This window comes from Andrographis paniculata, unplaced genomic scaffold (assembly GCF_009805555.1).
Source record: "Andrographis paniculata isolate CXL003 unplaced genomic scaffold, ASM980555v1 Contig57END, whole genome shotgun sequence".
NCBI classification, from domain to species: domain Eukaryota; kingdom Viridiplantae; phylum Streptophyta; class Magnoliopsida; order Lamiales; family Acanthaceae; genus Andrographis; species Andrographis paniculata.
In genome coordinates this window covers 910,457-934,687 of record NW_026137592.1, presented here as the reverse complement: position 1 = coordinate 934,687, position 24,231 = coordinate 910,457, and the positions used below count along the sequence as shown (strand labels likewise).

Below are 24,231 nucleotides of genomic sequence, written 5' to 3'. Positions count from 1 at the left end.
TGCCTATAAAATATACAGTTTATATATACAATTTTTTTAAAGTGCAGCACTATTCATAAGTAATACATAGGTAATGGGTCGGGTTCAGCTGGACCCGGACCCGACCCGACAAAGTACATATTGTTGGACTCGAAACTCGCCTTGGATTAGATTATACCGGGCCAGTCTTAATTATATTCAATAAGATACGATAGATCCGACATATTTGAAATACTTCCATAATTTTTAAATATTTAACTTAAAATTAAATTCAAATTCGGACATGGACTCAGATCCGCCGTATATTAAATTTATGTTTTTTATTAAAAAATTTATAATAAATAAATAAATAAAATTAAAAAATATTTTTAACATAATTATATTGCTAGAAATTATTATTATTTTTTTCATATACACGTTTGAAGGATTTTGGTGGATTTCCACTATTCATCCAATTTTTTTTCCCCAAAAACATCAAATCAAACACCTATTTTTCATTTTTTATATTATACAAAAAATCAATTTTACATTCAAAACATCACATCAAACCCTATTTATATCACATCATACAACTATTCAAATTCAAAATTTTTACTATTTAAATCCCAACTCAAAATCCAAACCCCCAAACAAACACACCCTATTGGTATATCGTTAATATATTAGCCAGATTTGAGTCCCATTAGAGTACACAATATTTGACGTATATTCAGTCTGGTACTTGAATAATTAGACATGATCTTAAATAAAAGGATTATTGAATTTTTTTAGGTATACTCAAATCTATTGTGATCTAACAAATTATTTTAAATTTTAAATGTGTAATTCTTAAAAAAGTATTTTAATTTTAAGTATATTATTAATTTGAATATAAAAATAATTTTTTCAATATAATATGAAATATAAAATAAAAATTTTTAATTTGATATTTAAAATATATATATGAATAGTAAAAATATGAGAAACGGTCGGAATGCACCCTTGAATCGATTTACAATGAAGCAATTTATTCTCTTGTTCCATGAAGGCAGAGGCAATGATAGACACACACCATAGTACACCATCAATACATGGGTTAGTTTTGAGTTTTGGTTTTGAATTTTTGAAGTTTTGAAATTGTATCGATCGATTCAATTTCGGAACTTCTCCAGCAAGCTTCCGAAGAAAAAGCTCGTCTTTGCCCATCCTCCGCCGCCGTCTGCCGCTGCCGCCTTCGCATCTGTCGCCGTTGCTGTCGGGTCCTTCTTTACGCTCAGCCGCATCCGGTGCCCGATCTCTTTGCGTAATTCTTCAATGATTTTGGAGTCCACCGCTCTCCCCGACGCATCGCTCACGTAGAACACATGCGTCGATTGCTCCCCGACCGTCGTGATTCCCGCTCTCGTCACCGATAACCCGTTCTCCCGGAGGATTCTCGTCACTTCCGATAGAAGACCTACCCGGTCCTTCGCGCATAGCTCCAAGCTCAAACCCTGAACGTGTTCGATTTCGAACTGTTAAATGACCATCTCAACTAAAAGCTTTACGATTGATTATACGTCGAGAACGATTTCGATGTTCGTTACCTCGCTCACTCTTCGCCTGATAGCCGCTTCGATACACTTGATGACCTTCGATTTCTCCTCCTCCGAGTCGAGAGTGCAACCGTCCATATGGCGAATGTAATATTCCTACATTCGGAGTCGAACGACGTAAATATTTCGACATTCGATTAGAATTAGTCGATCGTAAAAGTGCGATACCTGCGAGGCGTAAGGGCCGTCGGAGGAAATCGAGGCGTGGAAAACAACGTACTGCAAATCGGTGAGGGTGCACACAATGTCGAACATGAGCTTCGATCGATCCTTGCACGCGACAGTTACGACCGAGTAATCTTTCTCCTCGCATCTTTCGATCGTGACCTTCGGTTTGATGGGGCAACCCGGCTCGGTCGCGGAGAACGTGCCTTCATAATCTCGATCGGAAAATAGCAGCTGGTGGAGCCGTCGATCGACGTGGGTCGGAGCCATTGCAAAACTAGTGTGAGCCACATTGTCGCCGCACCCGCCGAGGATGTTCTTTAGCTGCTCCTCGATCGCCGAAAGTCGCGACGGATCGTCCGTCGCAGGGTTCATCGTATCGTTGTTGACGTAAAGAACGCACGCGATGCGTCGGTTGTGTGTCCAAACCTCGGCGGCAATGACGTTGATGTGGAGATTGGCAAGAACCGCCGATATTTCAGACAAGAGTCCCGGACGGTCCCTCCCAATGAGCTCGATAGCCGTGTAATCGATCGTCGAGTTGATCCCGACTTTCTCCCGGGAATTCTTCGACACGCCTAAGGTTTGCCCTTTCGGACCCAAAGCCTGTCATTGATCAAAAGATTCGATCACATCAAAACGTCAAAAAATTCAGACAACCTTCGCCAGTCTGAATCAAGACACTACCTTTTCGATGTATTCGATTGTTCTCCGGTCGCTAATTTTCTCCCCTTGCTGATCCGTGACATGAAAAACTGCAGACGACAAACACAAACAAGATCCGTAAACAAACATACGAAGGATCTTTTTCAGACAAAAACGAAAAGGGCGCGCACCATCCATGAACCATCCCCCGTCCGACGAAATATAAGCTTTGGTAATAATAAGGTCGAGGTCTGTAAGAATTTGCACAACCTCGAGCAAAATCCCCGGCTTGTTCATGCTATCGACCTAAACCATACAAAAAAACATCGGTACATCCCATCATTTATCAAAATTAACATATTTAACCACGTTCAAAACATCGCATCGATACCTTAACGAGAGTACAATCCTTGCAACTCGAATTATCCACAGACACCCTACAACAACAACATGATCCAAAACTCTCATTCAGACAATCAAGATTCATCCTATAAACAATTTGATCAATTCAACAGATGCAAGAACATCATAATGTGTTCGAGAAAAGGCGCGAAACCGAACTGCGGCGGGTTAATTCGGATGCTCAAGGTCTCATACTCTGGATCAAAGTATGCCCAAGAACCCATAGCCAATCCCCTGCATCAAACACGATTAAATTAAGCAACGATCGGGGCGACGGCATTCGAGCAATACAGATTAGGCCAAATAAGCAAATTGTGCAATACAATATAATCACTTTTTCTTCAGACAACAGAGCACCAAAACATCACAAAAACATTGCCCTAACAAGGAAAGATGAACAACATAGTTAACTAAAAAGTGCTTGTCCTAGAACAGGCAAGATAAGCAGATTAATGGTGATTGAGATCATCGATTGAATCTAAGCCACAGAATTAATATTCAATCTAATCTAATCCAATCGATAAAGAACATTACAGAAATTATTCCCCTGTCGAGTCGATTACCTTGGATGAGAGAAAAGTTCTTCGACTATTTCTTCAGCCCCTTCAATTCCAAGCCCACCATTCTTGAATTAAAAGGTCTTTACATTGTAATAACAACTTCATATCAGAAACAGAAGATCAAATCAGTATTAGAAAATTAAAAGAGAGAGAGAGAGTTAGAGAGAGAGAGAGAGGAGATGCATTCACCTTCGAGCTTTCGGAGAAGTGAGTGAAGAACTTCGCGGCTTTTTGTAGTTACCAAATTAAATAAAATTTCTCTAAATTTTAATAAATAAATGACGTTTGAATTTGAAGAAAAATAAAATAAATAAATAATGGCGACTTTCGACGTAGGAAGAGCACTACTCTCCACTATTATTGAAGCACAGTGAGTTCTGTTTTAGCGTCCGTACGATTCGGGTAAAGCGAGAGAAGGAAAGCGATTTGGAGGTGAAGACGAAAAGGGTATAATTTTTAAATTTTTAATTTTTATTTATTTAATTTTAAGGTGGCGTGAATGTGCAACGGCCAATTCTCCACTAGGGTGGGGTGGGGGTGGGGTAGGGTGTAAAAAATGTAATGAACGGACAGAGTGCGGCGGCGATGGAAGAACAGTGGAGAAGGTACTGTGGAGAGACAGTGACGCGGCGCGACAGAACAGTGGATTCCTGCCACTGTTCGCCTCACGCTCCTTGAGGCGCGTGCTGTTCACCCTTTGACTTGTTATATTTGCGTTTGACGGCGGGGGGAATTTACACTTTTGACCCCATGTTTTTGGACAACTCGGTTTTTGGACAACTCCAGTTTTGGTCCACATAATTATTCCAAGTCCCCATCACATTTTGTCTCCAACTTTCTTTCTATCACTGTAGGCATTTCTTTTTTAATTTTTTAATTTTTTTTTTATGATAAGAATAAATAAATATATATATATATATATGGTCGATTACGTAAGCAGAAGGAACATAATTAGTGGCAAACCTCAAGTATGGAGAAGCATGATTCATTTGTCCACTGGGCAGAATTAGAATATATAATCAAATTATTATCATTAGCAATTAATTAATCATCCTAATCATTGCCCATTAATCGTGCTTTATTATTATTATTATTATTATTATTAATTAGTTAAAGAAGTTAATTAAATAAAATAAAAAGGGAATCTCATTCCCTAGCTATCCCTCCTTTCTTAATCACCGCCACAACTGAATTCTTGATTTAAGAATTTTTATTTTTTATTTTTTTTAAAAAAAAGGTATTAAAGTTTGGATAGATCGATCTATCAGATGATATATGATCGATTTTGATTCATTCATTGGGAAATATATATATATATATGTATGTATATATTTATGTGCTAAGCCAATTAAATTATATTCTCCACTAACACCCATAATCTATACATACATAATATACACATACAATTATTGATCATGATGTACCTATAAAAAATCTCAGATATATATGCTTCTAAAAAATTTATTTAAAATTATATATATATATAGATTGACTACTATTGATCATTGTGTGAGAAGGGTTTGTCTGGTCCCAGAAATACTAACAGATGATGTTTTAGTGGACACATTTACTGTTGGTTCCTCTGTCTCTTCTTTACTTGATAATCTAATTTGTTTATTTTGGCTTTATAATACTTTAGTTTTGTATAGGTATAGGTATACTATGTCTAAATCACAAGTGAATGTGAGATTTTGTTTTAAAGATTAAAATATATATATTTAATAGTAAAGAAATTGAACAAAAGCAATTTTGTATTTTCTTTTTGTTTCAAATCTTTAAACATAATGTTTTGTGTGAATAATGTTGAATGCAATTTATTTATTTTTTTTCAAAAGAAATTAGAATTTATTCATGAATTTTGAATAAATATATATATGTTAAAATTGTTGAATATTATAGTTGTGTTTTTATATATAACACTATAAGAAAAAATCATTTTTGTAACAAAATTTTATTTTTTTTTTTTGTTTCTAAATCTATTTTTTCCGTTACTAATGACATTAGAGAGATGATGAAATTACGTTAACTAGTGTAAGGATTTGTTTTACTTGAATTATTTCTTTTTCTAGTTTTGTATTATTCAATATTTCAATTTCTCTTCAAAATATATTATATACAGAATTACTTTTCATTCAAAATACAACATAAAAATCCAAAAAAAAAAAAAACTACTAAATCTGAGCAAACATTTTATTAATGAACAGACAATATTACATATAGGTTGCAAGAATTTAAGGTTACCACCATTGATGTTTCTGTATAATTAGAAACAACAAAATGTGGAGTGAATTCCTTAATAGTAAAAGTAATTAATTTCAATTGCTGTAATGTGGTATGAACTGCTCCGTCAGGTGCTGAAAATGATCGTTATCGCCCTCCAGGAACCGCAGCACCTGCATTAATTACTTAATTAATTAATTCTTCGCGATATTCTCTCTGTCATCTAAATTTAACAATATTAAATCAAATGACTCACCTCAGCCATCGATGGCCGCATCTCGGGGCTGGGCTGGACACATAAATACGCTGTCCGAGCCATGTTGTACATTTGATACGTATTGTACGATTCGCCCAGCCGAGGATCCACCAGCTCGTGCAGCGCAAGTGTCTCGATCAGAGGCACCGCCTTAATTACATTAAAAGGAACCGGTTACGGTGCTGACTAAAACAAACCAGCCAGACATGGTATGATATAAACAATTATTTCGGTTACTGCTACATGTTCATATTCAAAATGTGTGTTTTATAGAAGTATGTCATATGTTTTATAAAAATGTGTCGTGTACTCTTAGTTTTTGTGTTGTATATGTATTATATTAACATAAATTGTGTGATTCTTGTAGTAGCATCGCGTGCTATCTCATACCACGATGTCTATTCAGTACAGTGCTGAATTCATCACCTATAAATCGTATCGATTGTGTATATCATTACCATGCGTTGTCTGTATGTTGTCTATCTATGGTCTAACACAATAAGTACAGATCAGTAGTTGATATACAATGTGTCGACTAATGACATATATTATCAGTTCATATGTTATATTTATATTATATTAATATAAAATGTGTTGTTTGTCCATTTGTTAAATGTTGCCTTGCTATGCTATAGTTTAGGTCTTGTCAATCAACATGCTGACTGTAACTTAAAAATATACTATTAAAGTTTTGTAGTTATTAAGAAATAATAGTATTGTAGTAGTTAGCAGAAGTGTGTAAGAATTTTTTGACATTTTGGTCTTTAATATTTAGTGTAATGATATATTTGTAATTTAAGTAAAAATTAATATATAATTACTTTTTCTAAAATTAAAAATAGATACTTTAAAGTGTGATAGATGAAAATAGTAAAAATAATACTTTGAATAGATACTATGGGAATCATATTACATACCCATTGTCTGAGAGACGGTTGTTGGCCACCTTTCGACGAATCCACAGCCTTACGCCCCGATATCAATTGTATCAAAACTATACCGAATGAATACACGTCAGTTAGCACCGAGACAATGCCATTCTCGGCATACTCGGGCGCAAGGTACCTGAACAAGAGCAAAGAGTCTTAAGACAACAACGTACGAGGAGCCGATAAGGACTAGGTTGATAAAACATCAATCGAATCTCACCCGAGCGTGCCTAGGATTCTCGTCTGTACGTCATCCTCGCTCATTTTCCATTTCGCAAGGCCGAAGTCTCCCAACTACATTCGACACACGAGTTAGAAACCAGAACAGAGTAGGCCAGAGTGTCCTTAAGACAAGAGCTGTAAGAAGCAACCATCGGTACAAAGTCGTGTGTCAGCAATATATTGCTCGGCCTCATGTCCCGATGAATGATCGGACTTCCTCGACACTCCTCGTGCAGAAACCGCAGCCCTTTTGCCGTCCCGACAGCAATTGCTTGCCGTCTGTGCCAGTCGAGGACGTGATTGGAATTATCTGTCAAAAAGTATAAACAAGCGAAAGAAGAACAACAATAATCAATTGAACGCCTCGAACAATCCTCCTTCGTGTAATAAACTCACTCACCGAATAAATGCCATTCGAGTGACTTATTGCAGATGTACTCGTACACCAAAATGTTGAGATTTTCCTTGCAGCAATACCCGAGAAGCATCACGATGTTCTTGTGTCGAGCGAAGTTTAGGACATAAACCTCGGATTGGAACTCGGAAAATCCTTGCGTGCTCGCTTCCTTTCGAATTTTCGCAGCGATAAGTTGCCCGTCCTTAAGCTCGCCTTTGTAAACGAAGCCGTAGCCGCCTTCGCCGAGTAAGTTTTCCGACGAGAAATCGTCGGTCGCCATCTGGATTTCGGAATAGCTATATCTTTTCGAGTCGAGCTCCGTCTTCATTCCGCAAGCAATGCAAAGGACTGGTACGTCCGACGAGGATCGACGCTGACTAGACTTTCTTCGCAGCTTCGACGTCTTCGGAGACGGAGCGTAGTACTGAGCTTCTGTTTTCGCATAATTACCTGCGAATGTTGTCCGTGTTAAGACAAAAGGGAGCCCAGAGAAAAATTGCAAAAAATATCGTCATGTATACCCCATTATTACTTTTGTCATGTATTTATCTCGCTAGCAAAATATATCTTATATGCTTGCAAAAGTCGCTATTTCTATCTTTTGGCGGTCAAATGATATAAATAGCGACTTTTGCAAACATATGAGATATATTTTTCCAGCGTACCGAACAAAAGTAATAATAAGGTATAGATGACATTTTTTGCAGTTTTCCCCGGGAGCACATATGTTGTAATATGTAATAACCTTTCTAACCTGAATCTTCTTTCTTGAGATTCCTTGGTAACCCGTTTTGCGAGGGAACGGTGTGGTCCTTGGCTTGGTAGGTGAAGGATGTCGGGAAGTTGCTATCGATGGAAACCATCGGCGCATTGTAGCTGACCGAGATGCTCGATTGTTCCTTGTTCTCGTTGTCGCTGACCGGCTGCGGCGGGACGGATTTGGACAACGAGTAATACACCTTATCTTCGATGTAATCGATTTCCTTGTTTGTATTGGAAGATCGCAGAATCTCGAGCGTGAGGTTGTCGAGGACCAGCGCGACCTTACATCGGATGTGTTTAATGTAGTACCTCAGTTCTCGCCGCAAATGCCTGCCAGTTGTAAGGGAAAATGTTGTGTAAGAAGACAAGAGAAACATTTGATTTTTTACGGACATCATCGATGTCGAAAACAGACTACCTTACCTGTCGAGTATTACCCACGCTGCGCTCGACGAAGCGACTTCTTGCACCACTACCTTCCTCAAAGGCGTCCCGGCCGTGATCTTAACTTCGATGTCGACCTACATTATACAATTGCGGAAAATAAGGTAGTTATAATATAACAAGACATAATCCAATGTAAGTATCTTTTTATAAAAACATTAACGATTGAGTAGTTTGAATATAATAATACCTCTATCCGACTCTAAGGGTTGTATTTACTTTTTGATGTGTTGATCTTTGAATATTAATTATTATATTAAAATGTAGTATAAATCAAAGGAAAATGACAAAAATAGTTATGGTATTAATATAATGACATTTGTAGAAAAAAGAATTATACAAATATAAAAGATATTTTTAATATTAAGTACAATGACGGTAAATGTAATCCATAGAGGCAGACAACGGGAATATTTTGTGAGATGAAATAGTATGCTAACTTAAACGCCACTTTCATACAATCGCTAAAAATAAGGTTGCTATAATATAACAAGACATGATCCAATAGTAGTTTGGATATAATATTTTGTGACATGAAATAGTATATTTTTAAAGAAAATCGCGACGATTGCACAGTAAACAAATTGAAACCAAACTCCAAGTAAACTAAAGAAGTCGAGCAAGTATTTTACCCCGACTTCGTCGCATTCCTCGGCGCTCGACTGGAGCATTTGAAGGTACATATCAACCTTCTTCGACACATCTTCTTCCATGGCACGTATGTGTGTCGTGCCGAGGAAATTCTCCGGCGCCAGCCCCATTTGGTAGCCCACTACAACAACAACATCGAATAAATTAAGAATTCATCCGAGGATCGATGCAATTAGAACAGTAGAAACTAGTAAAATCTTTACTAGGATGTAAGACTTTATGCAGCACTCCTAAGACGACAACAGTGTCGCCGGGATTAAGGATGCCGCCGCGCTTGCGAATATTACTGATAGTATGAACAAACTCATGGTGATTCCTATCCTTAGTTGCATCACAAACAAAGATAATCTGTGCAGGAATCAAAGAACTATCCCTATAGCTATTGCTATTGCTATGATGATGATCGTTAGCGCTGCTTCCCATCCCTAATTCAGACAGAATTGGACAGGATAGGATAATCTACTAAGATGTAAGAAGGTTAGAAACTTAGAATTATAATCTCAAAATGCGAAGGAGCGAGCAGTATATGAAGCAGTTCAAGAAATTGAAATTAGGGCTGAGAGTGAGAGCTCATCCAATCAAAATTAAATCAAAAAAGTGGTTGAAGAAATATGACTGAGCAGTACCGTTAATTCCACCGATGTTTCTGTCTCAACCCTTCCAACTGTTTCTGCGTTTCGAGATCGATTTGGGGAATAATTCTGTAGGATCTTTCGGAAATTCGAGAATATTCGAAGCAGCGAGCATGAGAAAGGGAGATGAATTCGAGGCGTTCCAGGACAAGGTCGAACTCATCCATTTTGGCGTTTGTCTGAAATCCTTCTTCGTCTCGCAGATATAGCCTTCTTGGATTTCTCCGAACCTTCGGGGTTTTGGGCGTCCGTACACCCTGCCCGGTTTGCTCCTCGAGCTTTTCTTTCCCCTTCGGCTATGGCTATCCCACTAATTTGATTTTGGGCTACTTTGAGAAACCCCTTTTCAAAAATTTATGCAATTAATTGGGTAATTGCTGATTAATAATAATTTATGTTTTGTAATGAACCTCGATTCTTGATCTTGAATTCTTGATGATGTTTGAGAATTCCCTTTTGAAATAGGTGCAATAATCCTCACAATAATACTTGTTAATCATTAATGAACTCCAGATATAGACTTTTCATTCACGCTATAAAATATATATATATATATATACTCGAACCAAAATATCCTTATTACACAACAAATCTCCCAAACAACAAATATTTATGTACACAAATGATCATTTCTAAAACACCAAAGCAAGCCACAAACAATCAATCAAACACACGACTTGGTTGTTAAGGTTCCCATAACGTCCGAACTGAAAAGAAAATACTTTCTTACAAAGCATAACAACATTTTAAATCTTCCAAGAAGTTCAAATCTCTCTTGTGAAGATCAAGACAACAGGGTTGTTTGAACAGGGGACGTCCGCCGCGACTTTCGATGGAATCATCGTCCGAACAAGGGAGTCACGGCTGAACAACGAGTGTCTGATGACAACAAACGGGAGAGATGAGACAGACAATCTCGTACAGTTAATGTAATAACTGAAAAGCATTAGATCTTGGTATCGTAACGTAGTTCTGACCTGAAGCAAGGCTGCTCTCGGCACATTGCTAAAATCCGGCTTGAATTGATCCCGCAGGTAGTTTAGATGATTGCTTTTCCCCTCAAGATACGGCAATGCCTAGACAAGCAAGGTTTGCGCGAAAATGCAGAATTAATGTTCAATTAGTACATTCTTGTCCGATACAAATGCACAAAACACACGCAGATGATGAATTACCTCTCCTATGGTCGGGCGCAGAGCAGGTTTACTTTGAACACACGAGTACGCCAATTGGGACATTTGGTACAGCTCGTACGTGCTGTAAGAATCCCCAAGTCGAGGATCAACAAGCTCGTCTAATGCGAGCGTTTGAATTAAAGGCGTGGCCTGAAGTACCAAAACAGACGTCGGGAGATCGATCCTCACTAAACTTCAATGTAAGAAAACCAGAAAACATACCCATTGTCGAATCGATTTGTGGCTGTCGTCGCTCGTTGGATTCGTCGCCTTGCGCCCTGAGATTAATTGTATCAGCACAATCCCAAAGGCAAAGACGTCGGTTTTCGCTGAACAAATGCCATTTTCTGCATACTCAGGCGCGTGATACCTGAAAAAGACAAAGCCCGTTTCGACAAAAATATTTCTTTCGAGCCAATGTAGTAAAACCACGAGGCGCGATTACTCACTCAAGAATTTTCGAGTGTTCGCCGAGCTTGTTTGTCGTCCACGTAGAAAGACCACAGTCTCCCAGCTGCCAAAATTTACTGACATTCAATCGCGTAAAAGGCTCGAAGAAATTCAACGAAGAAAGACCAAGATTTTACCATGGGAACAAATTCATGCGTGAGAAATACATTGCTCGGCCGCAGATCTCGATGCACGATGGGACTTCCCCGACACTCTTCATGCAGAAAACGCAGCCCTTTTGCAATTCCAACAGCAATGGCATGTCTTTGGTGCCATTCAAGAACATCTTCGGTATTATCTGCCGCGCAAAAAAAAGTTCTAAAAGCATACTCACAATTCGCTTCTTCGTCGAGTAAATTTGCTTGCTTACCAAATAAATGCCATTCCAATGTTCTGTTGCAGAGATATTCGTACATCAAGATGCTTCGGTTTCCTTCGAGACAATAGCCGAGAAGCATCACGATATTCTTGTGACACGCCATGCTTAGGACAAGTACTTCAGAAAGAAACTCCGAATCCGCTTGTCTATCTGCTTCCTTCTGCACTTTCGCGACTATCAGCTCCCCGCCCCTAAGCCGACCTTTATACACAGCCCCGTATTCACCTTCTCCTAGCAAATTCTCGCGCGAAAAATTGTCTGTTGCAGACTGAACCTCGGAATAACTACATTGGATCCGAGCAATTCCTGTTTTCATCTCCTCGGGCTCACGATGTTCATCAGAGACCTTATCCAGGCCGCTCGGATTTTGCATTTCTGCGCTCGAATCATCAGGTTCACTTTTAACTTCTCGATCAGCATCTGCACATAATTCGCTCAAAATTTTAAAAACGTCGAAGCGGGTATCAGGATATTTAGGATGACGGCATCCCCTTACCTTGTCTTGGTAAATAATCAGGCATAGCAATCTGTTCGCCGTCATTAATGAAGTCTATCAAATCCCGGACGAAATTCGCCTCAGTAGCAGCAGAATTAACAGATGCATAAGAAGAATTCGGCGCGCTCTGTTCTTTCAAATCTGTAGGAGGAGCAGAGCTACCACAATTAGCTTCGACTTCACCATGGATACCTGTTTAAATAGCCATCATCAAGCGGGGATCGATCGTTACTTCAGACAGTGAAGGTAGCTAAATCGAGACATAATGAAATTGAATTCTAACATGATCGATATTTTATAACCTGCAATCTCCGGCTGAGGATTTCGGTTGGATTCCTCCGGAGGCAATATGTTCTGCTCCATTACAATAGGTGTGAGTGTTGACGTAATGCAGCTTTGTTCAGTATCAGAGCTTTCCTGGGAGCAGATGGATCGCAAGCTCGGAGATACGAGTTGCTGCTCGTTATCCACAGTAAACGGCGAGACAACCTTACATTGTGTGTACAAAACTTTCTGCTCGATGTTTGCAGTCGCCTTGTCAGAATAATAAGACCTCAGAATCTCTAATGAAGAGTTATCGAGAACCATCGCCATTTTACAGGGTATGTGTCCGAGATAGAATCTTAATTCTTTTTTTAAATGCCTGCCGAAGAAAATTGTATTATTATTGACAAAATCGTAAAAGACAGACGAAAGGAAAGAGTTCATACCTATTAAGAACAACCCAAGTTGCATTCGAAGTTACAGCTTCTTGCACGACAACATTCTTTAGCGCCGCTCCGACAACAATCTTAACTTCAATGGCGACCTATGAAAAATGTATATCCACAAACATGATTTAAGGTTAATCTAGAGAAGTAGAATGTAAGAAACTACATACCCCATCGGCATCACATTCTTCAGCGCTATGATGTAGCATCCGTACGAATATGTCAACCATTCTTGCAACTTCTTCTTTTATTGCTTGGAGGCGTGCCCCGATGAAAGATGAAGGTCCTATTTGCATTTGGAAACCCACTTTGTAGAAGAAAACATATATCTATATCAGTAATAGACCGCTACCATAGAATACCATAATTCGATGTGTTTGATCAAGCGAGCCATTTAAACAACTTAATAAGTAAAAATCAAGAATAGTGCCTAGAATTCTTGATTAACTCTGTGTTTCTTTTCGGTCTCTAGGCAATTTTATACTATCTGGACTCTAAGTTGTTTGAAAAGAATATGATCGAGTAGAAATCAAAAAACAACTCGTAAGAGATTCCAACAAACAAGATCATCAATCATCTACAAACATTTCAGGCAAGAAAACAAACAAATCCATACATTCGAAATTAAAACATACCTTGAGATATCCACAACAAACTCTGTCACTAATTCAATATCCTAATCCTAAAAGCGACTTATTCATAGTACATTGCTCAAAAGACTCGAACTATTTCCAGCAATCACACTATATCCCACGAGAAAATCGAACCAAGAAGCCATAGCTAAAGACTGTAATCATAAGTGCACCGAGAAACACAACTAGATCACAAATTCTTACTGGGATGAAGCACTTTATGCAAGACACCGAGCACGGTGATCGTGTCTACTTCCTGAATCATAGCCTTTCGAGCCTTTATTTTTGCGACGATGTCCTTTAATTCGTGAGCATAGTGGCTCTTAGTAGCATCACAAGCAATCACAATGCGCCCTGGCATTAGTAAAGTATTAGTACTCCTGCTGCTGCTGCTGCCGCTCCTTGCACTTGGAGACGCCATTGTTTATGACCTCTACACTTACAAGAACAGGATAATGACTTGAACAAGCAATACCCAAAACCCAATTCAATAAATTAGGGCAACACAGAGGGGAAAAAAGGGGGATTTGAGTTTGGCAATGCACCAGGAAAATACTTTAGTTCTGCTTAATGTAAATTTACAATTTCTATTGCTAACAATCCTAGTAATGTACAATTGTTAATGACGACGAAAGAAAAAGGACAGCAAATTCCAGATTTCTAGAACAAGAAAAAACCTTTCTTTTTCTTTTTTTACCTTCTCTTAGTCCGCCATGGCTTTCTGTCCCTTTGAGGTGATGATAAATGGAATCCTCGAAAAGACCCATTGGCTGTGGCGGAAATAATCGAAACCGTCCATGTGATTAGAGAAGCTTCTCTTGTCCTGGGACAAACCAAACAATTCTTTCTAGGTTTCCCCGAAACCTTGTTTTGAGTCCCAGACTTCTTGGATTCTCAAATTTATATACATAAATAAAAATGTAGAAGAAATAAAGACAAACGTGGAAACGCAATAATCTGTCCATTTATAAAAAACAAATTTACCACAATATATGGTATGGATTAATGATTTATGATCCCTTTTCAATTATTGTTAAATTCTTCATCAGATTTATGTGCATTTGGTGAATCAAGAATCTACAGAGGCACATCAGTAGGGAATTCCTGGGGATGTCTTCTGACAGCATCCCTGACTGCTTTTTCTTGTTCTTGGAGATTTTCGGGAACCTGATCATATACATCAGTGAACAAATCTTCCAGTGATGGTTTCTCCATTTTATCAGCTGTCTGAATTGCTTTCAACACCTATACATTACAAAAAACAAAAAAACAAAGACAATAACGAACAGAACAACACAACACAACTTCTTATTACCATCACAAATTTGCTTTAATGTGTATGTATATAGCAAAAAGAAAACCTGCTTCCTTGTGCTTGCACGAAGCTCAGTCTCCTCATCGTGGCTCCACCAGCCGTTCCTCTCGACGAATTTCCTGAACCGTGTCACCGGGCTGCGACTAGTCCTCCATTGCTCAATCTCGTCTGGTGATCTGTATTTTGTCGAGTCATCCGATGTTGAATGATGTCCAACTCTGTATGTCATAGCCTGAACATGGATCGATCAATGGTTTATGATATGCCAATAAAACAAAAAAAAAAAACTGGTTTTTCGATCCTTAGCTTTAGTTTGATCACCTCTATAAGTATTGGCTTCTGCTCGCGCACCACCATCTCTCGCGCCGCATGAACTGTGGCGTGAACAGCAAGTGCGTCGTTTCCATCTACACGAATGCTGGGAATCCCATACGCCTGTCCCTTAACTACGACACCATCGCCTGGAATAGCCAAAAGAACAGAGGAATCAATGAATCATCTATCTTTACAATATGATAAAAAAAACCCATCCATATTTTGTTGTGTTTTAAAGTGTCGTATGTAGCTAAAGTTTTTACTTCTGAACTGCTCGGACAACGGCGTGCTTATTGCCCATCCGTTGTTTCTGCACACAAACAAAACCGGGGCGTCCATCACTGCCGCAAAATTCAAAGCAGCATGAAAGTCTCCCTGCCAATAATTATCTCAACATTTCAGAATTCATCGAACATAGAAGAACTAAATCAAAGTATATATGCCATTATAGTGATATATATATATATATACTTCGCTCGTCGCTCCATCGCCTACGAAGGCCACGGCGCAAGCATTCTTTCCATCCATCTTCAGAGAGTACGCGACGCCGACTGCCTGAGGCAGCTGAGTCCTGTCACACACGCACATATATATATATAACATATGATATAGTCTCACTTAATATATTCTATAATTAAACATTGTGATATATTGTAAAGTATACTAACGTTAGAGGCGATGAAACGGTGATGTAGTTATGATCCTTGGAGCCATAATGAATCGGCATTTGGCGGCCTTTGCCGGGATCGTTCTTCGTCCCGAAGCACTGGTTAGCGAATTCTTGCAGTGTGTATCCGCGCCACAATAAGATTCCTGCCTCCCGATACTGAGGCAGCACAATGTCGTCCGACGATAGGGCGGCGGCTGTCCCAATGTTGACAGCCTCCTCTCCCCCTGCCGTCATGTAGAACGATATCCTCCCCTGACGCTGCGCTTCGTACAAAATGGTGTCCATTGTTTGCAGAGTCACCATGCTTCTGTACATTCTCACTGCAATCTCTTTGTCCACCTGCAATTCTCAAATTACCTCTTCGAAACCTCCAGGGAGCTAAGAGCTTCGTGAATGTATTTATGTATGTATGAATAAACTTACTTCCTCGTACAGGCCGCCTTCGATTGGATAGCCATCGTCGTCCAGCACGCGGTAGCAGGGAACCCTATCGTTCGAAGATTCTGGAATGAACCTCATCTGAGGAGTAAATGGAACTCTGCCGCCGGGAAATTCGACGCCCTAGATTCAAATCGGAAACTTTTGTTTAGCGCTTTTATAAATCGCGCCAGCTTAGAACACGTAACAGTGTTGGAATGTTTTGTAAATAATGTCACCAAGTCCCTCGGTTCGAGCTACGGTGTCACTTTAGGTGGGGTATAATTATTCTAGTATTTTTATATTAAAATTAATATAAAAATTAATTTAATTAAAATTAGAAAAATATATAAATTTAAAAATTAAAATGAAATTAAAATATACAGTTGTTTTTAAGTGATAGATAAAAATAAAAAATAGAACGTAAGTAAATGGAAGGAAAGGGTAACATTTTATATAATAAATAATAATAATAAAGTGGAATTTTTATTGTTTCAATTAAATGAAATTAGTTGATCCTTGAGCTAATTAATCTTCATTCTCTTATTAATTACTCACGTCGTGAAAATAAATGCTGCCGGGAAAGTAAGGCAACAAAACAAATTAAATTAACTCATAAAATTGTATTTATATAATATGCTATTCGATTAAAAAATAATAATAATAATAATAATAATAATAATAATAATAATAATAATAATTGAATCTCTGTTAGAACTAATAAGTATACAATGTTTTAAATAAAAACATTTTTTTTAATAATAATGATTAATTAAAATTAAATAAAAGGATGAGATGAGATGAGATGAGATGAAACATAACACATGGTTTGCTAACGTTACCTGTCTGTCACTTCCGTCGTCGTCTTCATCGGTCTCCGCCACGATCGGCTGCCCTGCGGCCGCCGATTCAAACCGGCGGGAAGCGAACGGCGGTTCATTACATAATCCGTACGGTTTTCCGGCAAAATCACCGGTCGCCGCCGGCGAGCGCCTGTACCGACGGTAGCGATGAAATTGAAGAGCAGTGAACTGATCAGACAGAGAAACTGTTGCTGTTGTCCTGACCAAATTTGTAATTGCTCGTGATCTCCTCAGCAACGCAGCTGCCATTGCCGTTGAAGGAATTCAGGCAATATATACCTTCTGCAGAATATATATATATATATATGTGTGTGTGTGTGTTGGGAAGAACAGATGAGGAATTGAGAGGATCAGATGGTTGGTTCTAGAAGATCGAATACATATATATGTGTGTGTATGTATAGTTTGGTTTGTAAGAACAAATTTACATCAATGCATAATAGGCTTAGGCAGCCCGACGAGATAAGAGGTGGGACTCATGAAAATCATTAACTAATAAGAGAATTTAATTTTTTTTCTATAACTTGAAAATTTTTGATTCCTACTGGACGGACGAGTGCATTCCGACGTAAATTTTCGATAGAACCTAATACCTTACAAATTAGATCTAGTAAAAAAAATCATATTAGCAACAGATCATCTTTTACCGAACTAATAGAAGACTTTTTTGTATATATATATATATATTGTTTTTATAGAGCAATTTTCATAAATATTATAAAAATATAATATTCCTTATATTAGTGTTTATTTTTTACATTTTTTAATATTAGTATTATATGGAGTTGTAGTGAAAAAATAAAAATACTCTTATTGGTATTGTATAATATAAAAGTAACGATATTTGTGTAATACAATGTAAATTGTAAACGGTATTTATTATATTATATAGGTAATATAAATACTAAATTAAAAAATAGTAACGGAAATACAAAATATTATTCTTTTCACTTATTGTGTACAAAATGTTTTTTTTTTTTTTTTTTTTATTGTAAGCTCTTCGAAAAACATTTACGTACACATATTTACGCACGTGTATTTACTTATCAGGCAACTTATTATTCTAAATAAATCAATCAATCAATCAAATAGAGGTGGAATCTTTTTTTATTATTAATATTATATAATATTATCCCATGTAACGAAAACTTACAAAATTGATTCAACCAAACAAAGGTTGTCCAGCATATCCAAACACTTATTTTTTGATATGTGTAGTGGATAATTTTTCAATTTTATTTTTTGAAGATACATAAATAATATATATATATATATAATTTTTAAGGGATGGGAGGAATTCAAGTTCCGCACGTATTGTTGAATTATTCCAAATAAATTGTCCCAAGAAAGCACCAGTAGTGTCTGAATTCACGACAAGATAACATAAAAACACATGGTCGGAAACCCAAGCGTCTTAACTTATCTGTCACATGGTTCGCCTAACGTGTCTTATCTGTTGAATTTAATTTGTAGGGTATTAGGTTCAATAAAAAATTTACCAGTGCGCACTTTCGGGTAGCAGCTGCGGATTTTCACGTCATAAAAATAAAAATAAAAATAAAAATAAAAATAAAAATAAATATATATTGGCGGAAATTGCTTTAAATAGAAAATCTGATTATTTATAGTTTGGTTTAAATTTAAATAAAGGACATTTGATCTAATAAATAAATAATTATTGTAAAAGAGATAGATGAAATTAATGACGTGGAAATAATTCACTTATTTTTGGAATGATGATTATTAATAAATGAGTTAAAGCTTGTAAGAATTATTGAATGTGTATTTTAATTTGATTTTTCTTTTTATTTTTTTGTTATGTTAATTTCTTATAATAATATGCCATTTTTGTCTTCAAATTATTAAATAAAATATTTATTTTAACATAAAATACAAATATAAATACACAACCAAAGTAAATAAAGTCTAATTGGAAAAAAAAAAAAAAAACTAGAGAAATGATGAAAAAAATGTTGTATTTTATTTATTATTTAAAAAAAAATTACATTTAATATATATTTAGCGTGTTTCACTTTATTTTTACTTATAGTTTTCTAATTAATTATTTTTGTAAAAGCACAATAAGTTTTATATTTAAAAATATCACATTTATTTATTTTTATTTAAAGTATTATATAAAAAAATTAAATTTCTATTTAAAATATTATATTCAATATGTATTTATATTAAATTGATTATTAATTTTATATTCAATTTTTTATTTACAAATCAATTCAAAACTTTAAATTAATACAAAAAAATAAAATAAAAATCTTTTAATATTTGGTCAATTTTCATATTATACGAATATCGTAAAAGTTTTTATAAAAATATATTATTTTTTATCTTAAAATATCAAATTCAAACAAATATTTAAATAATTTTTTTATCTTTTTATTTAGAGTGATAAAGATGATGGGTAGGCAATAAAGAGTTTGGAGAGATGGAAAGATAACGACAAAGAGATAGGGATATACTTGTAGGGTTATGCCTATTATCCCTTAGCCTTGCCACGTGTCCCTCTTATCTTTTGTCCTAACTCAAAACACTCTAATCACACTTTAATGTAGGATATACTTTCGTGTCCGTAAGAATTTATTATTATTTTTATTTTCATTAATTGTTATTATGAAATTTTATCAAAATTTGATTGGTAAGATATAATATAAATGGAGTTTATTACGAATTAAATGTTTGTGGGCTATGTTTTAATTCGAGATCTTTTCTTTGGTAAGTGCATATTCCATTTCACCAATTTTCATTTATATTTTTGTGTACTCTTCAAAAGTTCAGATATAATCGAAAATATATTTTATATAGAATATAAAATACACTACATCCGTCCGACTATAAAGTTTTATTTACTTTTTGTGTATTATATTTGAATATTAATTATTATATTTCATCTGTCTCGGAATTATAGTATTAGTTGTGTTGGACACGAGATTTAAGAAATATTGATATTATATTGATAGTGGGTAAAAAATATATGTAAAAGACATTTTTCTCCTTGTGAGTGTATTAATGTAAAAGATAGTGGCAATTTTGTAATAATAATGAAATAGTAAGAATAGTTATATAGTGATATGGTTATTTATGAAAATAAGACTATTGTTTTGGAACGGACAAAAATAGTAAATAAGACCTTTGTATTGGGATGGAAATAGTATTAAAATATGTTACAAATTAAAAAAGAAAATTATAAAGATATTTCAATTAGTGTATTATAATACTAATAGAAGAATATTTGTACAAAAAAAATAATTATACAAATATAAAAATATTTTTAATATTAAATACAATATCGCAAAATAATAAAAAATAAAAATCAGTACAGTACTACTGTCAGGAAGTGATTATTATGACAAATATTTTTAAAATACAAAAAGAAAAATGAATGTTCTATTATGTTCTTATTAATTTTAAGATTATTACGAAAATATATATGATATATTATTTTTTTCAAAAAAAAAAATCACGTGTTAAAAATAGAACTTACCCTTAGATCCAATGTGAAAATTAAATATACATAAATTAATATTGAATAGTATAGGTTTGGCGCCGAATGTTTAATTTATTGCAAAATTCACTCCAATTCCATTTCCACCATAGGTGTGTTTGTTCCGCGATTTGAATTTTAAGTTGGGATTTGAATGGTAAAAATTTTAAATTTGAATAGTTGTATGATGTGATATAAATAGGTGTTAACGTGATATTTTGAATGTAAAATTGATTTCTAATATAATATAAAAAATAAAAAATAGGTGTTTGATTTGATGTTTTTGGAGAAAAATTTTGAATAAATAATAGAATTTTGTCTAAATCCTACAAACAAACACACCAGCTCATTGCTACCACTACTAGTATAACTAGGTTACAGGTGTAATTAAATTTGGTAATACGAGTATTTTTTATTGGATAAATTTTATTAATTTCTATATCATAATTTATTAGTTGAATCCATTACAATCTCTTCCATCAATTAATCTTTCCATTGTTTCAAGTGTACAATTCGACCAAAATTTGAACATATTTATGAGAAATATTCACTATTAATACACAAAAATCAATAAATTATCCTTTGTCAAAATAAAATAATTTTACCATTATTCAGTCCTCATTTTCCTTCAAATACCACACCAGCTCCGGCCGGCGGTTTTTCCGGCGACATTTTGTTCGCGCATCGCCCGCCGGACCATTTCCGACTCCGTCCACTCTCCGGCGGACGCCATTGCGCGCGAAAACTGAATTAGGGCACCCGAGTTTTCTCCGTCGACCTCCGTAATTCTCTCGGCAACCTTCTTCGATAGCGCGTGGTCGCCGTACTCCGCGCACCCCCGAAGAACCGCGGACCACATGTTTGAATTCGCCCCCGGGGGGACCTCGTCGATCAGCCCGATAGCTTCTTGAAGTCGACCCGCCCTCGCCAAAAGATCGATCATGCACGAGTAGTGTTCTTTCTCCGGATCGATATCGTAGTCGCGCTTCATCCGGAGAAACCACTCCATCCCGTCGTCCACGAGCCCGCAATGATCGCACGCGGATAGAACCGCCGTGAACGTGATTTTCGACGGCGTCGCGCCGTTACGCGTCATTTCACGAAACAGCGCCAAGACGTCGTGTCCGTATCCGTTCGTCGCGTATCCCATCAGCATCGAGTTCCACGAGACCTCGTCCGGGTTCGTCATTTGGTCGAACACTTTTCGAGCGAGCTCGATCGAGCCAATCTTGCAGTAGAAGTCGATGATCGACGTCGCCACGACGCGATTCGTATTCAAGCCAACCGCGATGGACCGGGCGAAAATTTGTTCGCCGAACTCCGGCAACGGGACGCTCGCGCACGCGGCGACGGCGGCGGCGAGGCTGAATTTGTCCATTCTCAAGCCGTTCACGTTCATCTCGTGAAAAAACGTCAACGCTTCCATCGGGTAACCGTTCTGATTCAGAGCGACGATCATAGCATTCCACGAGATCAAGCTTTTTGATTTCATGCCACCGAACACGCGCTTCGCCTCGTTGATTCTGCCACAGTTCGAATAAACCGTGATCATCAAGTTTAGTAGAATCGTATCGAAAGATTTGACGTCGCTGAACAAGACGCAAGCATCGGTTGAACTCCCGCACTTCGCATACGCGTCAATTAACGCGCTCGTGACGCCAATGTCGTTTAAAATCCCGAGCTTATAAGCAAAACTGTGCAGGCGAATGCAGTTTCGAATAACACCGACGTCGCTGCAAGCGTTCAGAACGCTAGAAAACGTCGAGCAATCGCCCACGACTCCTCGACTGTTCATTTCGCCAAATAAAATCAGCGCCTCCGCCGGATCATCGTTAGCGACGTATCCCGAAATTAAACTATTCCATAATCCAACACAAGGATTAGATTTAAGCCCAAAAATTCTCTTAGCATCATCCATTCTGCCGAAGCTCGTGTAGCTCGATATCAACGACGACAGAGAGTAATCATCCGGATCCTCCATCGCGCTCAAAACTCGTGCCGCCGAGTCCAAATCGCCACACTTCCCATACATATTCGTGAGGGCACTTCGCAAAACACAATCAAATTCGACACGATCGATTATCATCCGAGCATGAACTTGCTTCCCGATATCCAATCCTCCCGTATCCGAACAAGCTCCGACAACAGTCGCCAAAATAAACGGATCCCATCCGAAAACTCCGACGCTGCCTCCAAATTCCCACTTCAAAAACTCCTTGAACAACCTTAAAGCCATCCACGACCCACCATTCTTCGCATAACCATGAATCATCGTGTTCCAGGCAATGCAAGTCTTCCTCGGCATTTCATCGAACACCTTCCGTGCACCATCCAAGTCGCCGTCCCTGACCAGGCCAGACACCACTGTGTTCCACGAGACTTCGTCCCTGATCGGCATTGACATAAAAAGGTCCAACAGACCGCCATTACTGCTCCCTGACTTGGCGTAGCCTTCGAGAAGTGCGTTCCAAGTGAAGCAGTTTTTTTGAGGCATTTCGTCGAACAGGTTCCGGGCGTCCCCCATTCTACCACACCTTGCGTACATCTGCACGAGACGATTACCAATCGAAAGCGCAGATAGAACGCCCTTTTTGAGGAGAACTAAGTGGAGCTGCTTCCCTTGCAAAATCGAACCTGGATTTTTCAATGTGTTGAGCCACCGTGCATACGACTGCAAATCTCGGAATTCCATTTCCTGCACTAACTTCCGATCATTTCAACAAAATGTTGACAAAAATTCTACTAGATCAAACATGAATAATTGATTTTTTTTCTGAAAAAATGTATCGACCAAAAATAACGTCTTGGCCATTCAAACATTCTATTCTATTCCATAGGCTAGGGTTTTGTTTGACAAGAGTTTTTATTTATTAATTTATTTATTTTTAAAAATAAAGAGTTTGTTTTATTTTATTTGCCCACACGGCGGCAATAATTAAAAAATCTTTAAATTGTAATAATTAGACTCCCAACTTTCTCGTTATTTTTTTAACCTCATAAAGTTTGAGCCCAATAAATAACATGAAATAAGTCCTATAGAAAAGTAATAATGCAACAGACTAATACAATTCTCCCTATATAAATATTTTTCAAATTTTTGATACTATATCTTCTTTAAATTTACAAAGAGATGGGAAGAAAATTGGTAGATGGAAATATATATTTTTTAAATTCCAACCAAAGGTTTTTTTTTTTTTTTTTTCCATGAAAATTATAGTATTAAACATCCAAATTTTACCATCATTATTTTTTTTAAAAAATAAAAATAAAAAGAATTTATTTGATTTTAATTTTAAGTTCTTATTTTTTATTTTAAATTTGAAATAACTTTTTGGTGATCCAATCAAGATGAACATCTCCTCAAAACCCTTGAACTAAATATTTAAAACTAAAAATTTAAATGGTTAAAAATACGCATATTTATTTATTCACAGATAAGAGTCCACCAACAATAATAAAATATTAATTATTT

At 36.7% G+C, this 24,231-nt stretch overlaps 5 protein-coding genes across 10 annotated transcripts; all 5 read right to left on the bottom strand.

The window, feature by feature from the left end:
- Window positions 1–935: 935 nt before the first annotated feature.
- On the bottom strand, window positions 936–3,639 carry LOC127256823 (ACT domain-containing protein ACR3). 2 transcript variants are annotated; one of them, XM_051283028.1, is made up of 9 exons: window positions 3,515–3,639; window positions 3,329–3,424; window positions 2,925–2,999; window positions 2,755–2,800; window positions 2,555–2,669; window positions 2,406–2,473; window positions 1,722–2,324; window positions 1,545–1,649; window positions 936–1,451 (listed from the first exon to the last, which is right to left on the bottom strand). In XM_051283028.1, the coding sequence occupies exons 3-9, from the start codon at window positions 2,987–2,989 to the stop codon at window positions 1,110–1,112; spliced, it is 1,344 nt and encodes a 447-aa protein (XP_051138985.1). In that variant the 5' UTR covers window positions 2,990–2,999; window positions 3,329–3,424; window positions 3,515–3,639; the 3' UTR covers window positions 936–1,109. The 2 variants fall into 2 exon arrangements, with proteins under 2 accessions (XP_051138985.1, XP_051138986.1); XM_051283029.1 differs by lacking the exon at window positions 3,515–3,639 and having other exon boundaries at window positions 3,329–3,503.
- A 1,855-nt stretch (window positions 3,640–5,494) lies between these two features.
- Window positions 5,495–10,310, bottom strand: LOC127256861 (serine/threonine-protein kinase CDG1-like). Of its 2 annotated transcripts, none has more exons than XM_051283084.1 (10): window positions 9,833–10,310; window positions 9,188–9,327; window positions 8,535–8,632; window positions 8,104–8,441; window positions 7,353–7,799; window positions 7,102–7,262; window positions 6,951–7,024; window positions 6,719–6,866; window positions 5,802–5,951; window positions 5,495–5,718 (listed from the first exon to the last, which is right to left on the bottom strand). In XM_051283084.1, exons 2-10 carry the CDS (start codon window positions 9,314–9,316, stop codon window positions 5,641–5,643), a joined length of 1,623 nt encoding a protein of 540 aa, XP_051139041.1. In that variant the 5' UTR covers window positions 9,317–9,327; window positions 9,833–10,310; the 3' UTR covers window positions 5,495–5,640. The 2 variants fall into 2 exon arrangements, with proteins under 2 accessions (XP_051139041.1, XP_051139040.1); XM_051283083.1 differs by lacking the exon at window positions 9,833–10,310 and adding an exon at window positions 9,410–9,764.
- A 39-nt stretch (window positions 10,311–10,349) lies between these two features.
- On the bottom strand, window positions 10,350–14,526 carry LOC127256860 (inactive protein kinase SELMODRAFT_444075-like). Of its 4 annotated transcripts, none has more exons than XM_051283082.1 (13): window positions 14,378–14,526; window positions 13,885–14,113; window positions 13,219–13,355; window positions 13,049–13,146; window positions 12,641–12,981; window positions 12,339–12,530; window positions 11,834–12,262; window positions 11,601–11,761; window positions 11,463–11,527; window positions 11,236–11,383; window positions 11,014–11,163; window positions 10,816–10,914; window positions 10,351–10,717 (listed from the first exon to the last, which is right to left on the bottom strand). In XM_051283082.1, the coding sequence occupies exons 2-13, from the start codon at window positions 14,099–14,101 to the stop codon at window positions 10,697–10,699; spliced, it is 2,058 nt and encodes a 685-aa protein (XP_051139039.1). In that variant the 5' UTR covers window positions 14,102–14,113; window positions 14,378–14,526; the 3' UTR covers window positions 10,351–10,696. The 4 variants fall into 4 exon arrangements, with proteins under 4 accessions (XP_051139036.1, XP_051139035.1, XP_051139039.1 ...); XM_051283081.1 differs by having other exon boundaries at window positions 13,885–14,034; window positions 14,378–14,504; XM_051283079.1 differs by having other exon boundaries at window positions 10,350–10,717; window positions 11,601–12,262.
- Window positions 14,527–14,624: 98 nt separating this feature from the next.
- Window positions 14,625–17,739, bottom strand: LOC127256862 (2-oxoisovalerate dehydrogenase subunit alpha 1, mitochondrial). Its single transcript, XM_051283085.1, has 8 exons — window positions 17,240–17,739; window positions 16,404–16,541; window positions 15,979–16,319; window positions 15,782–15,881; window positions 15,574–15,685; window positions 15,317–15,456; window positions 15,042–15,227; window positions 14,625–14,925 (listed from the first exon to the last, which is right to left on the bottom strand). Exons 1-8 carry the CDS (start codon window positions 17,507–17,509, stop codon window positions 14,758–14,760), a joined length of 1,455 nt encoding a protein of 484 aa, XP_051139042.1. The 5' UTR covers window positions 17,510–17,739; the 3' UTR covers window positions 14,625–14,757.
- A 3,482-nt stretch (window positions 17,740–21,221) lies between these two features.
- Window positions 21,222–23,604, bottom strand: LOC127256819 (putative pentatricopeptide repeat-containing protein At1g77010, mitochondrial). The gene has a single exon (XM_051283025.1). The coding sequence runs from the start codon at window positions 23,449–23,451 to the stop codon at window positions 21,388–21,390; it is 2,064 nt and encodes a 687-aa protein (XP_051138982.1). The 5' UTR covers window positions 23,452–23,604; the 3' UTR covers window positions 21,222–21,387.
- Window positions 23,605–24,231: the final 627 nt, after the last annotated feature.